The sequence below is a fragment of the Lagenorhynchus albirostris genome, chromosome 9, assembly GCF_949774975.1.
Source record: "Lagenorhynchus albirostris chromosome 9, mLagAlb1.1, whole genome shotgun sequence".
Classification (NCBI taxonomy): Eukaryota; Metazoa; Chordata; class Mammalia; order Artiodactyla; family Delphinidae; genus Lagenorhynchus; species Lagenorhynchus albirostris.
In genome coordinates, this window is record NC_083103.1 from 51625735 (window position 1) to 51640361 (window position 14627).

At 40.7% G+C, this 14627-nt stretch overlaps 1 protein-coding gene across 1 annotated transcript in view; it reads right to left on the reverse strand.

Annotated features, from left to right (window-relative positions):
* Window positions 1–14627, reverse strand: part of C2CD3 (C2 domain containing 3 centriole elongation regulator) — a 128636-nt gene that overhangs the window by 33030 nt on the left and 80979 nt on the right. Inside the window, exons 25-27 of the mRNA XM_060159983.1 lie at window positions 3942–4080; window positions 1547–1611; window positions 493–698 (exon numbers count right to left, since the gene is read on the reverse strand). Of these exons, the coding sequence (XP_060015966.1) occupies window positions 493–698; window positions 1547–1611; window positions 3942–4080 (410 nt within the window). The remainder of the gene's footprint in view (window positions 1–492; window positions 699–1546; window positions 1612–3941; window positions 4081–14627) is intronic.

The window sequence follows — 14627 nt, forward strand, 5'->3', positions numbered from 1 at the left end:
TCTTTGCCTTGATAGAGCTCTCCTATCTGGGACAGCCTGGGAAAGTCTCCTTTCCTTTACAGTTAAACTCCCTGAAAGAGTTGTCTGTACTTACTATCATCAATTCCCCTCCTCCCATTCTCTTTTAATTTTTTTTTAATAGACCAATGATTTTAATGTAACAGAGTTTTTTTTAAAAAAGTTAATCCAATGTGGTTTCAGATTCCACACTGCAACTAATCTTACTTTATTTAAAAATTGAGATTTAATTCACATATTATAAAATTCACCCTTTGAAAGTGTTCAATTCAGTGGTTTTCAGTATATCCAGAATTGTGCATCCATCACCACCATGTAATTCCAGAAATTTTCACCCCAAAAAGGTCATGAGGTCATTATGAGACACAAATGTATTCTGTATGCTGGAAAGTACCAAACACATGTAAATTATCTTCTTATAGGTTTTGCTCAGTAAAACCCTTACTGGTTAAGGACGTGAATCAGGATACATACCAGTGATCCTGAGGTCTCCATCCCACGTCTTGCTTGCCTTTCTTCTTTGAAGTGCATCAAACTCTCCAAAGGGGAGATGGCAACTTTTATCTGCCCTTGGCACTCTCCACTGAAGTCTGTGATGTTGTACCAGCCACAGACAAACTGGAAGCCAGAGAGAAGTGGGGAGAGGTCCACTGAGGCAAAGCCAATCACCCTCTCCTCACCTGTGGGGGAAAGAGAAGAGCTGGGCAATGTGGCTGGGCATGTCCTGCCACTGAGATTCGAGGTGGCACACAGAGAAACTGATTTAGAGGATGGGAAGGTTCAGTGATTCCACAATCAACAGAAAAGACAGATAATGAGGATGAGAGACTGGCAACCACAGCCTGCTTTCTAACTACTGTAAGTTCCCTTTTTGTATGGCAGGGAAAAGCTGGCAGGGTTGAGTTCTGTCCTCTTGATATAGGCAACTAGAAAACACCCCTTAAACATAAGAAACACTTGTTCTTTTCCCTATGTTATCACGTCTCACTGATTTTCCTTAGGGCAGTGGCTCTTGAAAGAAATCATTTGAAAGACCATCACCCTTGGAATTATGAGGGATTTGCATTTTCTTATTTTTACTTGTCTGTATTTTCCAAATTTTCTATAACATACATATGTATTATATTTAATTAAGAACAAGAGACATAATTCACAAAAAAAAGGACAAATAACCCCCTAGAAAACCAGTACAGGGTGCAAAATGAGCTTGGGCTATGGCCTCTCAGTTTTTGTTTTTTTTTTTTTGGCCACATTGCACGGCTTGTGGGATCTTAGTTCCCTGACCAGGAATTGAACCTGGGCCACAGCAGTGAAAGCTACGAGTCCTAACCACTGGACTGCGAGGGAATTCCCTCAGGCCGCTCTTAATGACAGAGAGCGAGTAATCTGTGGGATTACCTCTAACATACATATGTGTTCCCAGAACCATCAGTGCCATGGTTTTACTTGGTTAGAAAAAGAAAAGGATTGGCAAATTGTCAACATGATGTGAACTTATTTTTACAACCAAGTAAGACAGAGTTCATACCTCCTTTATGCCAAACTTTGAAGACCAGAGTTTGTCGTGGATCCAGAAGAAGCTCTTTAGACAGCCTATTAAGAAAAACAACCACCATAGATTAACTGTGTAGGAAGCTCCTCTAGTATGAAACTTAGACTTGAAGAACACCTTATAGTTGAAAAACACTTTTCTAGCATTTTCATTTCATGCTTATGATCATCTTCTAGGATATATTTTTATCTTCACAGTTAAAAGGAGGGAATAGAAGCTCAGAGAGGTGAAGTAACCAGGAACTTGTCAAGACCTAAAAACAAGCAACCGTGATGTAGTATTCTTCCCCCTACCCCCCTACCCCGTTTTATTGGAGCAGGTAAGGATTCTTCTTATGCCTTGTGGTGGTGCGTGGAGATGGTGAGAAGAGAGGAAAGAGTGTTTATTGAGTACATACCTTGGGCCAGCCACGGTGCCAAGTGTTTCTTATACATGTAATCTACACAAAAACCTATGACATGGACATTATTATCCTTGTTTTACAGATGATGAAGCTGGGCTCAGAGATGTGAAGTCAGTTTTTCAAGGTCACATAAGAGTCAGTAAGTGGCAGAGCTGTGATTTGAACCCCAGTTTGCCTGACTCCAGAGCCACACTGTGCAGAGGCAAGGCACCAAAATAAGAAAGTACCCAACTTTCTTACCAGGTTAAAGAATTCAATGTGGAATTCACTGAGCACCTCTAATATATTTTATATGAAGTGAATTGTATAGTTTTAAACTACAAAGCAGGTACCCTTGCTCCAGGTGAGCAAGATGGAGAACCAGAAAAACTAAGAGACTTAATTTCCTTCTCCAGACTCCACTGGGGAACTGAAGAGAGCCAACTTCAAGACCAGTGAGAGGCACTGTGCTAACTTGGAACAAATACTGTGTCAGAGATTTGAATTCTAGCCGGGGGTCAAAATATCCACCTCTGAATTCTAGCTCTCCTAGTATCACCTGAGTGCCCCTGAGCACTCAGTCTCTTTGAGCCCTGATTTTCCTACCTGTTAAACGGGATATTATTATCTACCTACAAGGTTTCTACGAGGATCAAATGAAACAATTTTGTGATAAAGAAATTGCCAACAGCACCATCATTCATTTTTCTTCTAATCTTGTCTCTGTTACCAACAGACTATGTAACCTCCTTGGGCCACAGTCTCCGCAACTGTATAGTAAGAGGATGAAATGAGGTGATTGTTCATGTTGCTTTAACAAGTTAGTAAAGTTAGGTTCTGAATGAACAAATTACCCTCACTTAGAAGCTCAGCCCTCTGGTCACCTATCTTTTGAGGCAGATTTGACATTTCAGTACTGGCCACTATGGCCAGAATATCTATAATTTCCAGTAGCTCACCATAGACAGTACTGAGTTGTCACTGTAGTTATAGCTCCTGACTCAAGTCAACCACTCAGATTTCACAACACTGAATATGTGAGCAACTGCTGAGACTCGATTAGGTACATAAACACCGTGAGAAAACAGCAGATCAGATACCATGTGGCATGGCTGGTGCTGGTGGACAAGAATTAAACTTTGCAAAAGGTGATCCAGTGTAAAGATAATAGTAACAATAATTAGTAATAGAATCCCACTTTTAATGATAATGCAACAGGTAACAGAAGAAAAGGGAGGAGAGCCTGGTACCACAGCAGTGGGCCTCTGTACCAGCCCCTGACCTCCGAGCTGCACTGCCACATGGTTGACAGGACTCCATCTCCCCCTTTTTTTGAGCTTCCAAAGGAGATCTGTCATTTGTTATGTACCTACCACGTACCAGGAGGTAATTTCCCTAAATGTCATGTAATTTGGACCTCCTAATAACCCTGTCAAAATTACCTCCACTTTACAGATGAGGAATCTGAGGCTCAGAGATGTTATGTAACTTGTTCACACAGCTAGTAAATGACAGAGATGGGGTATGAGGCCAAGTCTCTCTAGTTCCAAGCCCTGGTTCTTTCCACTGCACCAGAAATCTTTTCCAAGAATGTATAATCCACAGCCTTTCCTGAGATCAGTCCTCTCTGCCTTCTTCACCTAGATAGCTTGCATACATTCTTCCACACTTAGCTGAGGGGTCTTCAGGGACTGTCTTAATCGATAACCTTTAATTCCCACTGCCCAGAACAGAGCAGAGCATATAAGAGGTCTTCACTGAATAATTTTTGAGTTGTACTGAGCAGAGTTAAAACACACCACAACAAAACCTTTAAACCACCACTAGCTGTGAATTCATAAGCATTAGGATTAAATAACTGTTTGATAAGGAAAGCATTCTCCAACTCTGCTCAATCTTGTTGTGTCTGTTACATTCCTCACTCTGAATTTGTCTCTTGGAACAAAAAGCAGATTTTGGAAGGCTGATGGAACATCATAAAATACAAACCTTGATTGCTGTTGAAAATTCCAGATGGGGGAATCTGTGTTTTCAACCACTGGGGTGTAGATAGGAGATGGCTCATCAGCTGTTGTGAAGGATACACAACAACTGGGTATTGATACTTTCCTCTGTGTCAAGGGGCTCCCTGAAATAGAAAAGAGTGGAGTGACTATACTTTAGGGTACCAAAAAGAATGTGTTGGAAGCCTCTCATTATACAAGTACAAGAAGAACCATTCTTAGCTCTCTCCTACCTTTGGGTCTTTCTTTGAGCTATTCCCTGTGTCTGAAATGTTTCTGCTACTGAAACTGTTATTTCAAGGTTCAGTTCATAAATACTACCCAGCAAGAAACAACTTCTTCCATCTCCTTGTACTCTGTGGGATGATGGAAGATATTGGATTAAGAGGCAAAAGACAGAACTGCAAAGAGCCTGGACTTACAAGTCAGATGATCAATGATTAGCTCTGCCATACACATTCTGTGTAACCTTGGGCAAGGCCTATCTAGGCCACCACTTCCTCAAATGGGGCATATGATACACCTCCTCAGATGTTGTAAAGATTAAAAATAAATAATAGTAGGTAACACTTATATAACACTTACTATGTGCCAGGCACTATTCTAAGAACTATACATGTATTAACTCATTTAATCATTACAACAAACCTATGAGGAAGATATTATTATTATTGCCATTATATAGATGAAAAAACTGGGGTACAGAGAGATCAAACACTTATTAAGTGGTCACACATTTACTAAACGGTAAACTGAGAGTCAAATTCAAGCATTCTGGCTCTAAAGTCCAAGCTCTCAGCCATTGCCTGTATTGCCTCCACTAGAGTTAAATGAATGTAAAACACTGAGTACTGTGCTGATGCTAATTTTACAAGATCAGGTTTCCAATGTGGGAGACTCAGTCATTTATTTTCTCTTAAAACAATGTAAAATGAAGACGGATGACAATACTAGATAGTCTAACTCAGCTGTCCAACAAGATAACCACTAACCACAGGTGGCTATTTTACTTTAAATTAGTGAAAATTAAATAAGATTAAAAATTCTGTTTCTTAGTTACACTAGCTATATTTCAAGCACTCAATAGCTACATGTGGCTAATGGCTACCATACTGGACAGTAAAAATATAGAACATTTCCATCACAGTACAAAGTTCTTTTCGACAGTGATGAATAACACAGACTCTGCATAATGTAGTAGACTCTATATATTCCATAAGATCCCTTTCAGCTCTAAAATGATATGACTCAGGATTACAGACGAAGGAAAGAGAAAGGAAAAAAATAAGTATGTCTTAAATATTATTTACGTGATCCAGAGGAACAAATTCTGTATGTGGACTCTAAATGGTTTGTCTTCTTTCTACCTGACTAGCTCAAGGCTTCCCCAAATGCATACTCTCACTTTACTTTGTAGGTGAAGTTAATCTTTTTTTTTTTTTTTTTTTGCAGTACGCGGTCCTCTCACTGTTGTGGCCTCTCCCATTGCGGAGCACAGGCTCGGGACGCACAGGCTCAGTGGCCATGGCTCACGGGCCCAGCCGCTCTGCGGCATGTGGGATCTTCCCAGACCAGGGCACAAACCCGTGTCCCCTGCATCGGCAGGCAGACTCCCAAACACTGCGCCACCAGGGAAGCCTGATGAAGTTAATCTTTGAGGTTCCACCCTGCTCCTTCTCTGATTGCTCCTTTCAGTAACTACTCTTCCAAAGACCCCAGGCTGTCCCTGTGGACAGAAAATCCGAAGAACACATTTATACTGAGGAATGCTGATTTTTACTCCCCTCCACAAGCAGTGTAACATTTAATAAGTAGCCTTTAAAAGACAGACTCTAGGGCTTCCCTGGTGGCGCAGTGGTTGAGAGTCCGCCTGCCGATGCAGGGGACACGGGTTCATGCCCCGGTCCGGGAAGATCCCACATGCTGCGGAGCGGCTGGGCCCGTGAGCCGTGGCCGCTGAGCCTGCGCGTCCGGAGCCTGTGCTCTGCAACAGGAGAGGCCACAACAGTGAGAGGCCCGCGTAACGAAAGACAGACTCTAGTACCTTCTACTCTGAGAAACCTCTCTTGACTCTCTAGGCAGAATCTCTGAACGTTATACCCCCATCATTAGATCTCTCCAACTTCAACATTCTTTAGGGAAACAGAAGTACCTGCAATTTTGCTTTGCTATGTTTTCCTCAACCAAAAGAATTTCCATTAGAGTAGAACAATTTTTTTTTGTAGTTTTAGTAAGTGCTTTTTAAAAAAAAATTTATTTTATTTTTTATTAAAGTATAGTTGATTTACAATGTTGTGGCAATCTCTGCTGTATAGCAAAGTGACTCAGTTATACACACACAGGCATTTTAAAAAATATTTTTTCCATGATGGTTTATCACAGGATATTGAATATGGTCCCCTGTGCTCTACGGTAGAACTTTGTTTATCCATCCTACATATAATAGTTTACATCTGCTAATCCCACATTCCTAGTCCTTCCCTCCCCCACCCCCCTTCCCCTTGGCAACCACAAGTCTGTTCTCTAATTTGCATTAGAGTAGACCAATTCTTTTCAAATTTTCCCACCAAAGTAACAACTTCTAGAGACAAGTAAATACTAAAATCTGGAGCATTGGTTCTTGTTGCCTTGAAAGAGCAACAACACACATGACATCTATTAACAGGCTTGTATTTTATCTAAAATTTCATGAGGATTTTATATTATCTTCCTTACTATAGCCCTATTTGTTTAAACTAAAAATGATATTTTCCCCCCAAATCTTGGTAAAAAATTTACGTCATGTTATTTAATATCGTGACTTCTAACAACCAGACCAGATGGCATTACTTTTTAGTCCCTCTTACTGGGGATAATTAATAAAGAAAGAAAATGGGTGATGAACAGAGACAAAGGAGTGGAGATTTTGCAAGGAGGCCTTGAGAAAGAGAACTGAAGAGGAGGAAGAGGAATGCTAGCCTTAGAAGTGAGAGCTGGTAGTGGCTGCGAGGCAGGAGGGAGCTGAGGTGTGTGCAAGAGCTGTCAACAAAGCAGGACCCGGAGAAAGGCTTAACCAGCAGGCAGAGAAACACTAAGATACACAGAAGAACTACAGGAGGAACAAAATAAAACAAAAAACCACTGGCTACAACCTGGCAAAACTAGTTTACAAGCATATTCTTGAAAGAGCAGGAAAAAATGATTCTAATAAAATGGTAGTAAGCAAAGAATAGTTAATGGAAATCAATAATATAGCACCTGTTGTTACTAATGTAAAATGTACAGAATAGCACTAATGGTACCTTTATCTAGTGAGCTATCTTCTTAAAAAAGTTTTATTTTTGTGAAACTCAACAGTATTACATGGACTGACTTGCTCAGCATCCACCCCCACTTTTACTGTATTGTATTCCCTTATTGTAGAGATTGAAAGGGTCACAGACTCTTTTGTGCTAGAGTATGGATACAAATTGGTCTCTATCTGTTATATGCCATTACAACAGATCTGGAAGGCAGACGTGAGGCAGAGGACATGTTCCTTTCCCTTTTGCTTTTACTACTAGCAAGGAAGACAGAGTTTTCTGCTCCAGGGTTTGGTCCCTGAGGCCCCAGAGGCCCGATGTCAATAGTGCTGACGAGAGTTTCCGATCACTGGGCTGCAGTGTTGGCACTGTATTTCAAATTTAAAAGATCTACTGGTTCTCTCCTGAAAGCTTAGCCTAGAGCCCACTCCCTGAGCCCTTCCAATAACTTAAAGTACCTTAATAATCTATATTAAACTCCTCTCTGTTTAAAATGGCTGGAGTGGGACTTCCCTGGTGGCGCAGTAGTTAAGAATCTGACTGCCAATGCAGGGGACATGGGCTCAAGCCCTGGTCTGGGAGGATCCCACATGCCGCGGAGCAACTAAGCCCGTGTACCACAACTACTGAGCCTGCGCTCTAGAGCCCGTGAGCCCCAACTACTGAGCCCATGTGCCACAACTACTGAAGCCCGCGCGCCTAGAGCCCGTGCTCCACAACAAAAGAAGCCACTGCAATGAGAAGCCCGCACACCGCAACGAAGAATAGCCCCTGCTTGCCGCAATGAGAGAAAGCCTGCGCGCAGCAATGAAGACCGAACACAGCCAAAAATAAATAAATAAATATATAAAAATAGGTAAATAAAATGGCTGGAGGGAGTTGTTTCCTGTAACTGTACTCTCCCTGACACAGCTTCCATCTCTCTCTCAATCTCCCCTCTCTCTCTCTGTCTCCCATTTTCCTTAGTATTAATAGGTCTCAAGCTTCTCAACTGGTTTCTTCCAACAGAATGTCCATAAATCCTCACAGCTAGGGAGAGATAATCTGCCTCTATACTGACAGCTTCCATAGCATTCTACAATAAACTGTGTGTGTCTGTGTTTCCCTCACTAAACTAATGCACAAAGTAGGCCCACGGCCCTTATTAAAGGTTTGCAGACTCCCTGCTGCCCTTTGTCTACAGATGACTGCCAGGGTTGGAGAAGAGAGAGAAGCTGCCTTGTGTGCGTGCCGTGTGCGCCAGCAGGGGACAGCAGCATCTGCTCAGGAAAGCTCTGAGAGAAATCAGCAGAGAGGACCAACTGTAGTTCTGAGATAGGACCCCTCGGTTCTGGTGTACTCTGCCACTGATTTACTGTGACATATTGGGTACCTCATTCTGGCTCTCTGGGCATCAAGTTTCTTCATCAGAAACATGTGCTCTCACATTACTTCCTATGATAAAATTCTATGATTCTAGATATATACCAATACTGCTCAGATCTCTCTCTCATACCTCAACCCCCCCTTTTAAGGTTCGTTATTTTTGAGGCTGCTATTTGCTAAAGCCCCTGAAAGAGAAGTACTATTTTTACTTTGGAAAAAAAGTGTCCTTATTCAGTCTTGAACAGAAATACTCCTTTCAGCCAAAGAGGCAGGTGATAAAGAAATCTGCTTGGGTCTATCAGGTTTCCCTGGCTCTCCTCTTGTGGTTGGAAATTTAGCTGGGCCTGTTTACCTTCCTGGAAAAGGTCAAGTTCTGATATACTTTTGGAGGCAGCCGAGATGAAAACTGCTATACTTCCTACTGGGTTGGGACACACATTGAGAGCAGTTAAGAGGACTTGAGATGAACCAGCTTTACCATTTTAAGAGTTTTCACTGGATTTCCCATGTTTTACATAAGTATGAAAAGTAGTAGTTTTATGCATCAAAAAATGGTACGATTGCTTCAATGAGATTAAAATAACAACCCCTTATTTTTAACACTTTACAGCTTACAGTTTTCTTATCAGTACTAAACTTGTGCTGATGACATCCCTGATAATCACACAAGATGGGTGTATCTTTCTCTATTTTACAAATAAGGCAACCAAGGAACAGAGGGGTAAAGTGGCTTGCTCGTCACACATCTGGTAAACTAGCATTTGGAAGATCCAGCCAGGTTTCCTAACTCCTACTCCAGGGATGTTCCATTGCAATACTTCTAATTAATTCTACCTGGTTAAGAGAAAAGCTCTCCCTCTGGCCTGGAGTGAACAGATGGAAACTTTCCCTCAAGCAATGCCCAAATTTTTATGTTAATAAAAACCTAGTTCAGTTTTGTTAAGCTAACATTAACTGACAGCTGCTCTGTGGCACACCTGCACAGATGAGTCAGATCTGATTCTTGATCTGCAGGCAGACACACAGATAATTATAATACAATAAGATAAAGACTCTGCCAAAAGCACAAGGGACTGTGGGAACAGAGAAGGACCCGTAACCCTGACTGGGTAGTTGAAAGAGAGCCTCTAAAGGATGATAATACTGAAGATGGTTTTGATTTTCACTGAGTATAATTTAGATTACCTCAAATCACTTTACCTTTCTGTTCCTTGATTGCCTCATTTGTAAGACAGGGCTAGCGATACCGGTCATGTTGAGTATAAGTACACAAGTCTTATAAGTACTGAAGCTGATTCTTGAAGGTTCCTTAGAGCTTTTTCTAACAAAAGTATCCAAGAAACTCTTGTATTTCAGAACCAGGACCACAGTGGGGACTATGCTGCCTCAGGTCTAAGGCATAATTCAGGGCTGTTAGTGAATCCTCTGCATGCAGCTTTGCACTAGGAATCATTCGTTTCCTTCCTCAAGCAAGAAGCTTCTAAGGCATGAGAGGGACAGACACACAGAGAACACTGTTGAAGGCAGGAGGACAGCCAACGTGGATATTAAGGAAGCATCTACATGGTTTTCACAGAAGTTTGGCCATTTACAGCTGACTCACAGAGTGTGGGATATGCTACCCTCAGCTCCATATTCTTAGAAGATGAGAGGTGAAGAGAATCTTAGAGATGATCTTATATGACCATCACATTTCACAGCTGAGGAAAAGAGAACTGGGTTTGCCCAAAGTCACTAAGCAAGTTAATGGCTTAGCTAGGGCCAGAAGTCAGTCTTCTGACTCCCATTCCAGAAGTCTTTCTATTATATCATCATTTGAAAGGCAGTTTCAGAGAGATGATGGGCAGGTCTGTACACTCAGGGCCCAGCACAGGGTCTGACTGAAGCATAAATATTTGCAGGGCGAAGGACTATATGGGCCTATCACTGCGAGGGTAGGACTTGGGAGACAAGAGACCTCTGAAAGTGTCCACTCTGAAGCTTGATCTACCCTGGCTAAATGGAAAGAGGCCAAATAACAAGTGATTTACAGATTTGTAACTCACACCAGAAATATGAGAGGTGTTGAGCATCATATTCACAAACAAGAAGACATTAGGCTTGCTTAGTTGCATCAGGAAGACCCAGGTGTTGAGATACAGAAATAAACTCACAGTCCCTGTCCCCAAGGAACAGGCAGCCTAGTGGAGAGACACATTAAGAAACATTTTCAGTACAAAGTAATAAGTATAACCTCAGTAGTATAATGAAAAAGATATTGAAAGAGAATATCATTCGCAGCAATCATTGAAAGGGCTACCCCATTAGTCCAAGTTTCTGAAGGCTAAACAAGCAAGGAAGCAGTGAGAATAGAGAAAAGGTGACAAAAACCTTCTGTGTAAGAGGACATGATCCTATACCCTGTATTAGACACAGTGGAAGCTTAATAACTATTTGTTGAATGAATCCATTAATCCCTGCAACCTCTCCTCTGCTAAATTTCCGCATAAGCAACTTTCCTGCAGTAGAGGCAAAGCATAAAATCAGAGAACGTATTAAAAGGAGAAAAAGGGCATTTGAGCAAGGTCTCATATTCATCTGCTTCCTCATTTAACAGATATTTACTGCTTATTATGTGTCAGACACAGTTCTAGGTGTTGGGGATTTAGCAGTAAATAAAACAAAAAATTTCTGTCTCTGTAGGACTTTTCTTTTTCTAGAAAGACAGAAAATAAACAAAATACACTATTTAAAGGCCATAGGAAAAAATAAAGCAGGAAAGAGGGACAGGTATTGTTGGAGAAAGGCTGTAATTTTAGATGGGTGACCAAGGAAGGTCTTGCTGAGCCGGTGATTTCAGTAAAGACAGGCCAGGAGTGAAGAATATTCCAGGCACAGAGAGAACACCAGATTCAAAGGCCCCAAGCAGGAGTCTGCCTATACATTTAAGAAAAAGCAAAGAGGCCAGTGTGGCTGGAACAGGGTGCCTAAGAGGAAGAGCAGGATGTTGGGGAGAATTTGGTAACTGGGGAAGGGAGAAAGGAATCCTGGCTAAGAAAGGTGCATGAGCAAAGGCCCAGGGAATGGTTTGCCATATGTTACAATTGGAAGGGAAAGGAAACCAAGCACTGCTGGAAAAAGTCAGCATTGTGCCACCAGTATGTCCACTGCCACTCTAAAATCATGTCAATTAGTCTTAGTTGAGCCCTTGCTGCAGTTCAGCAATTTTCTTATTTATATCTTCATGATTCTCTATAGATCCCTTGTAATGACCAAGAACTTCAGCCAAAGAGGATCAACTGCCACCACAATTCCCCATGTTTGCTCCAAGTAGGCCTAGAACACACACTTTCCCACTTCAATATCTTCGTTCAAGTTGAGATAACCACCTAGAATTTCATTCCCACCTTTCTGAAATCATATTCATTCTAAAAAGTTCTGATTTCTTAGACATGTCTGATTTCTCTGTTTCTAAACTCTCTAGACACTAGATATATAATTTTTGTGCTTTTTTTGAATTTTATTTTTTATATTTTTATTTTTTATTTATTTTTTATATATTTTTTATACTTATTAGTTATCTATTTTATACATATTAGTGTATATATGTCAATCCCAATCGCCCAATTCATCACACCACCACCATCCCCCCACCACTTTCCCCGCTTGGTGTCCATATGTTTGTTCTCTACATCTGTGTCTCTATTTCTGCCCTGCAAACCGGTTCATCTGTACCATTTTTCTAGGTTCCATATATATGCGCTAATATACGATATTTGTTTTTCTCCTTCTGACTTACTTCACTCTGTATGACAGTCTCTAGGTCCATCCATGTCTCTACAAATGACCCAATTTTGTTCCTTTTTTATGGCTAAGTAATATTCCATGGTATATATGTACCACATCTTCTTTATCCATTCATCTGTCGATGGGCATTTAGTTTGCTTCCATGACCTGGCTATTGTAAATAGTGCTGCAATGAACATTGGGGTGCATGTGTCTTTTTGAATTATGGTTTTCTCTGGGTATATGCCCAGTAGTGGGATTGCTGGGTCATATGGTAATTCTATTTTTAGCTTTTTAAGGAACCTCCATACTGTTCTCCATAGTGGCTGTATCAATTTACATTCCCACCAACAGTGCAAGAGGGTTCCCTTTTCTTCACATCCTCTCCAGCATTTCTTGTTTGTAGATTTTCTGATGATGTCCATTCTAACTGGTGTGAGGTGATACCTCACTGTAGTTTTGACTTGCATTTCTCTAATAATTAGTGATGTTCAGCAGCTTTTCATGTGCTTCTTGGCCATCTGCATGTCTAGACACTAGATATTGTACTACCTATCCTTCTGGTCCTTAGAGCATTCTCCTTTATACATCAATAATCATGTAGCTGCTAATCCCCTTATCTGGGTTATTAGCTCTTGGAGGACAGAAACCATGTGTCATTTGCTCTGCACTTTCTGTACCTGGCACTGGCCTGGCACAGATTTACTACTTGATGAACTGAACCACCATTCTTGCAATATAAGCACAGGACTGGGTGTACAGTACATAAGCACCCTTTTAAATACAGAGAGTAAACAGGACCAACTGGTAAACACGGTTTATCTCATACCTAAGAGTCAGGATGGTATAGAGGAAAGAGCACGGGTTTTAGTCCAGACATAGCTGAATTCAAATTGCAGCTCTGTAGAGCTTATTAACTGTGTAACTCAAGTCATTTTACCTTTCTGAGCTTCAGTTTCCTCATTCATAAAATGGGTATGTACTGTAATCTGTTCATAAAATAACCCCACTGTGGTAAGGATTAAATGAGATAATTAATGTACAAAAAAGAATAAAATTTTGCACAAGGAGATGCTCAATGAACTATTGTCAATTGTCAAGCTGTATTTAAAGAATGTAACTGTCTAATTGAGAAGTTACAAGTATATTTGCTTTTTGCAATATGGGGGCAACCCCTAAAATGGAACATAACCATATTTTTGCACGTTAAATTTTATTTTCAATGCAAAAACAAAAAACCAAAACAGTTCTTGCAAAAAATCAAAGCTTTTTTTGTGCTTTCCTTAAATTCATTCATTTATTGATTTTTCTCTTTTTAAAAAATTCAGTTTTTACAAATCAGACTTGTCACAAATGGGCTGCTTTGGTAGGGCAGTAAAAAAGCAAAAACTGTTTCCCAACTTTGTGACTCATACAGTATGGACCTCAGTACCTCTAATACAGCACAGCAAGACTATGTGGAGAAGACTTTGTCCTGAAATAGAATGTTTCAGGGTCTCTGACACACAAAGGTTATGAGAAAGATGAGAACCTCAGAGTCTTTGTAGAAGCTTATAATCCTGGAAGTAATGTCTGTTTGTAGTGTGTATGGAGAAATAGAAATGAAAGACAGACAACAGTTACTAGGAGCATGAATTCTGTTTCTGTTCCAAAGTAATAAGGATACACAGAAAAACTGAGGCAACACAGAATTGATAGGAACCGAGTAGGGAGGCCAAACCAGAAGATGTATATTTAAACCTTCTGGACTCATAAGGCTATGGTTTTCTGGCTCTCAGAACCATCACACACCTCAGAACTGTTAATCACAGTTGTTTACAGATGAGAAATTCAACAGAGAGAGAGTAACTTGCTCAAAGTCACAAACACACACAACTTACGGGAAATACAGGGCTGAATACATTCCTACTAGAATGTAAGCTCCACAAGGGCACTACTTTGTCTGTTTTGTTCATTGCTTTATCCCCAGCACCATGGACAGTGCTCACATATAGCAAATATGACATAAGTTTTGTTGCTGAATGAATGAATAATGAATGAATAAATGAATGAGATAAGGTCTTTGTTCTTAAACAGCCCCTACCTAGTGGAGAAGAAAATCATGCAAACAATGTTAGTACATGTGATATATGTTATGATAAAAAGGGCAAAAGTGCTAGGAGAGCAAACAGGAGGCAGCCTTTATGTCAGAGAAACTCTGGTAAAGGTGATGTTTGAGCTGAGTCTTGAGAGAGGAGTGGGAATTAAGCAGGCAAAAGAGA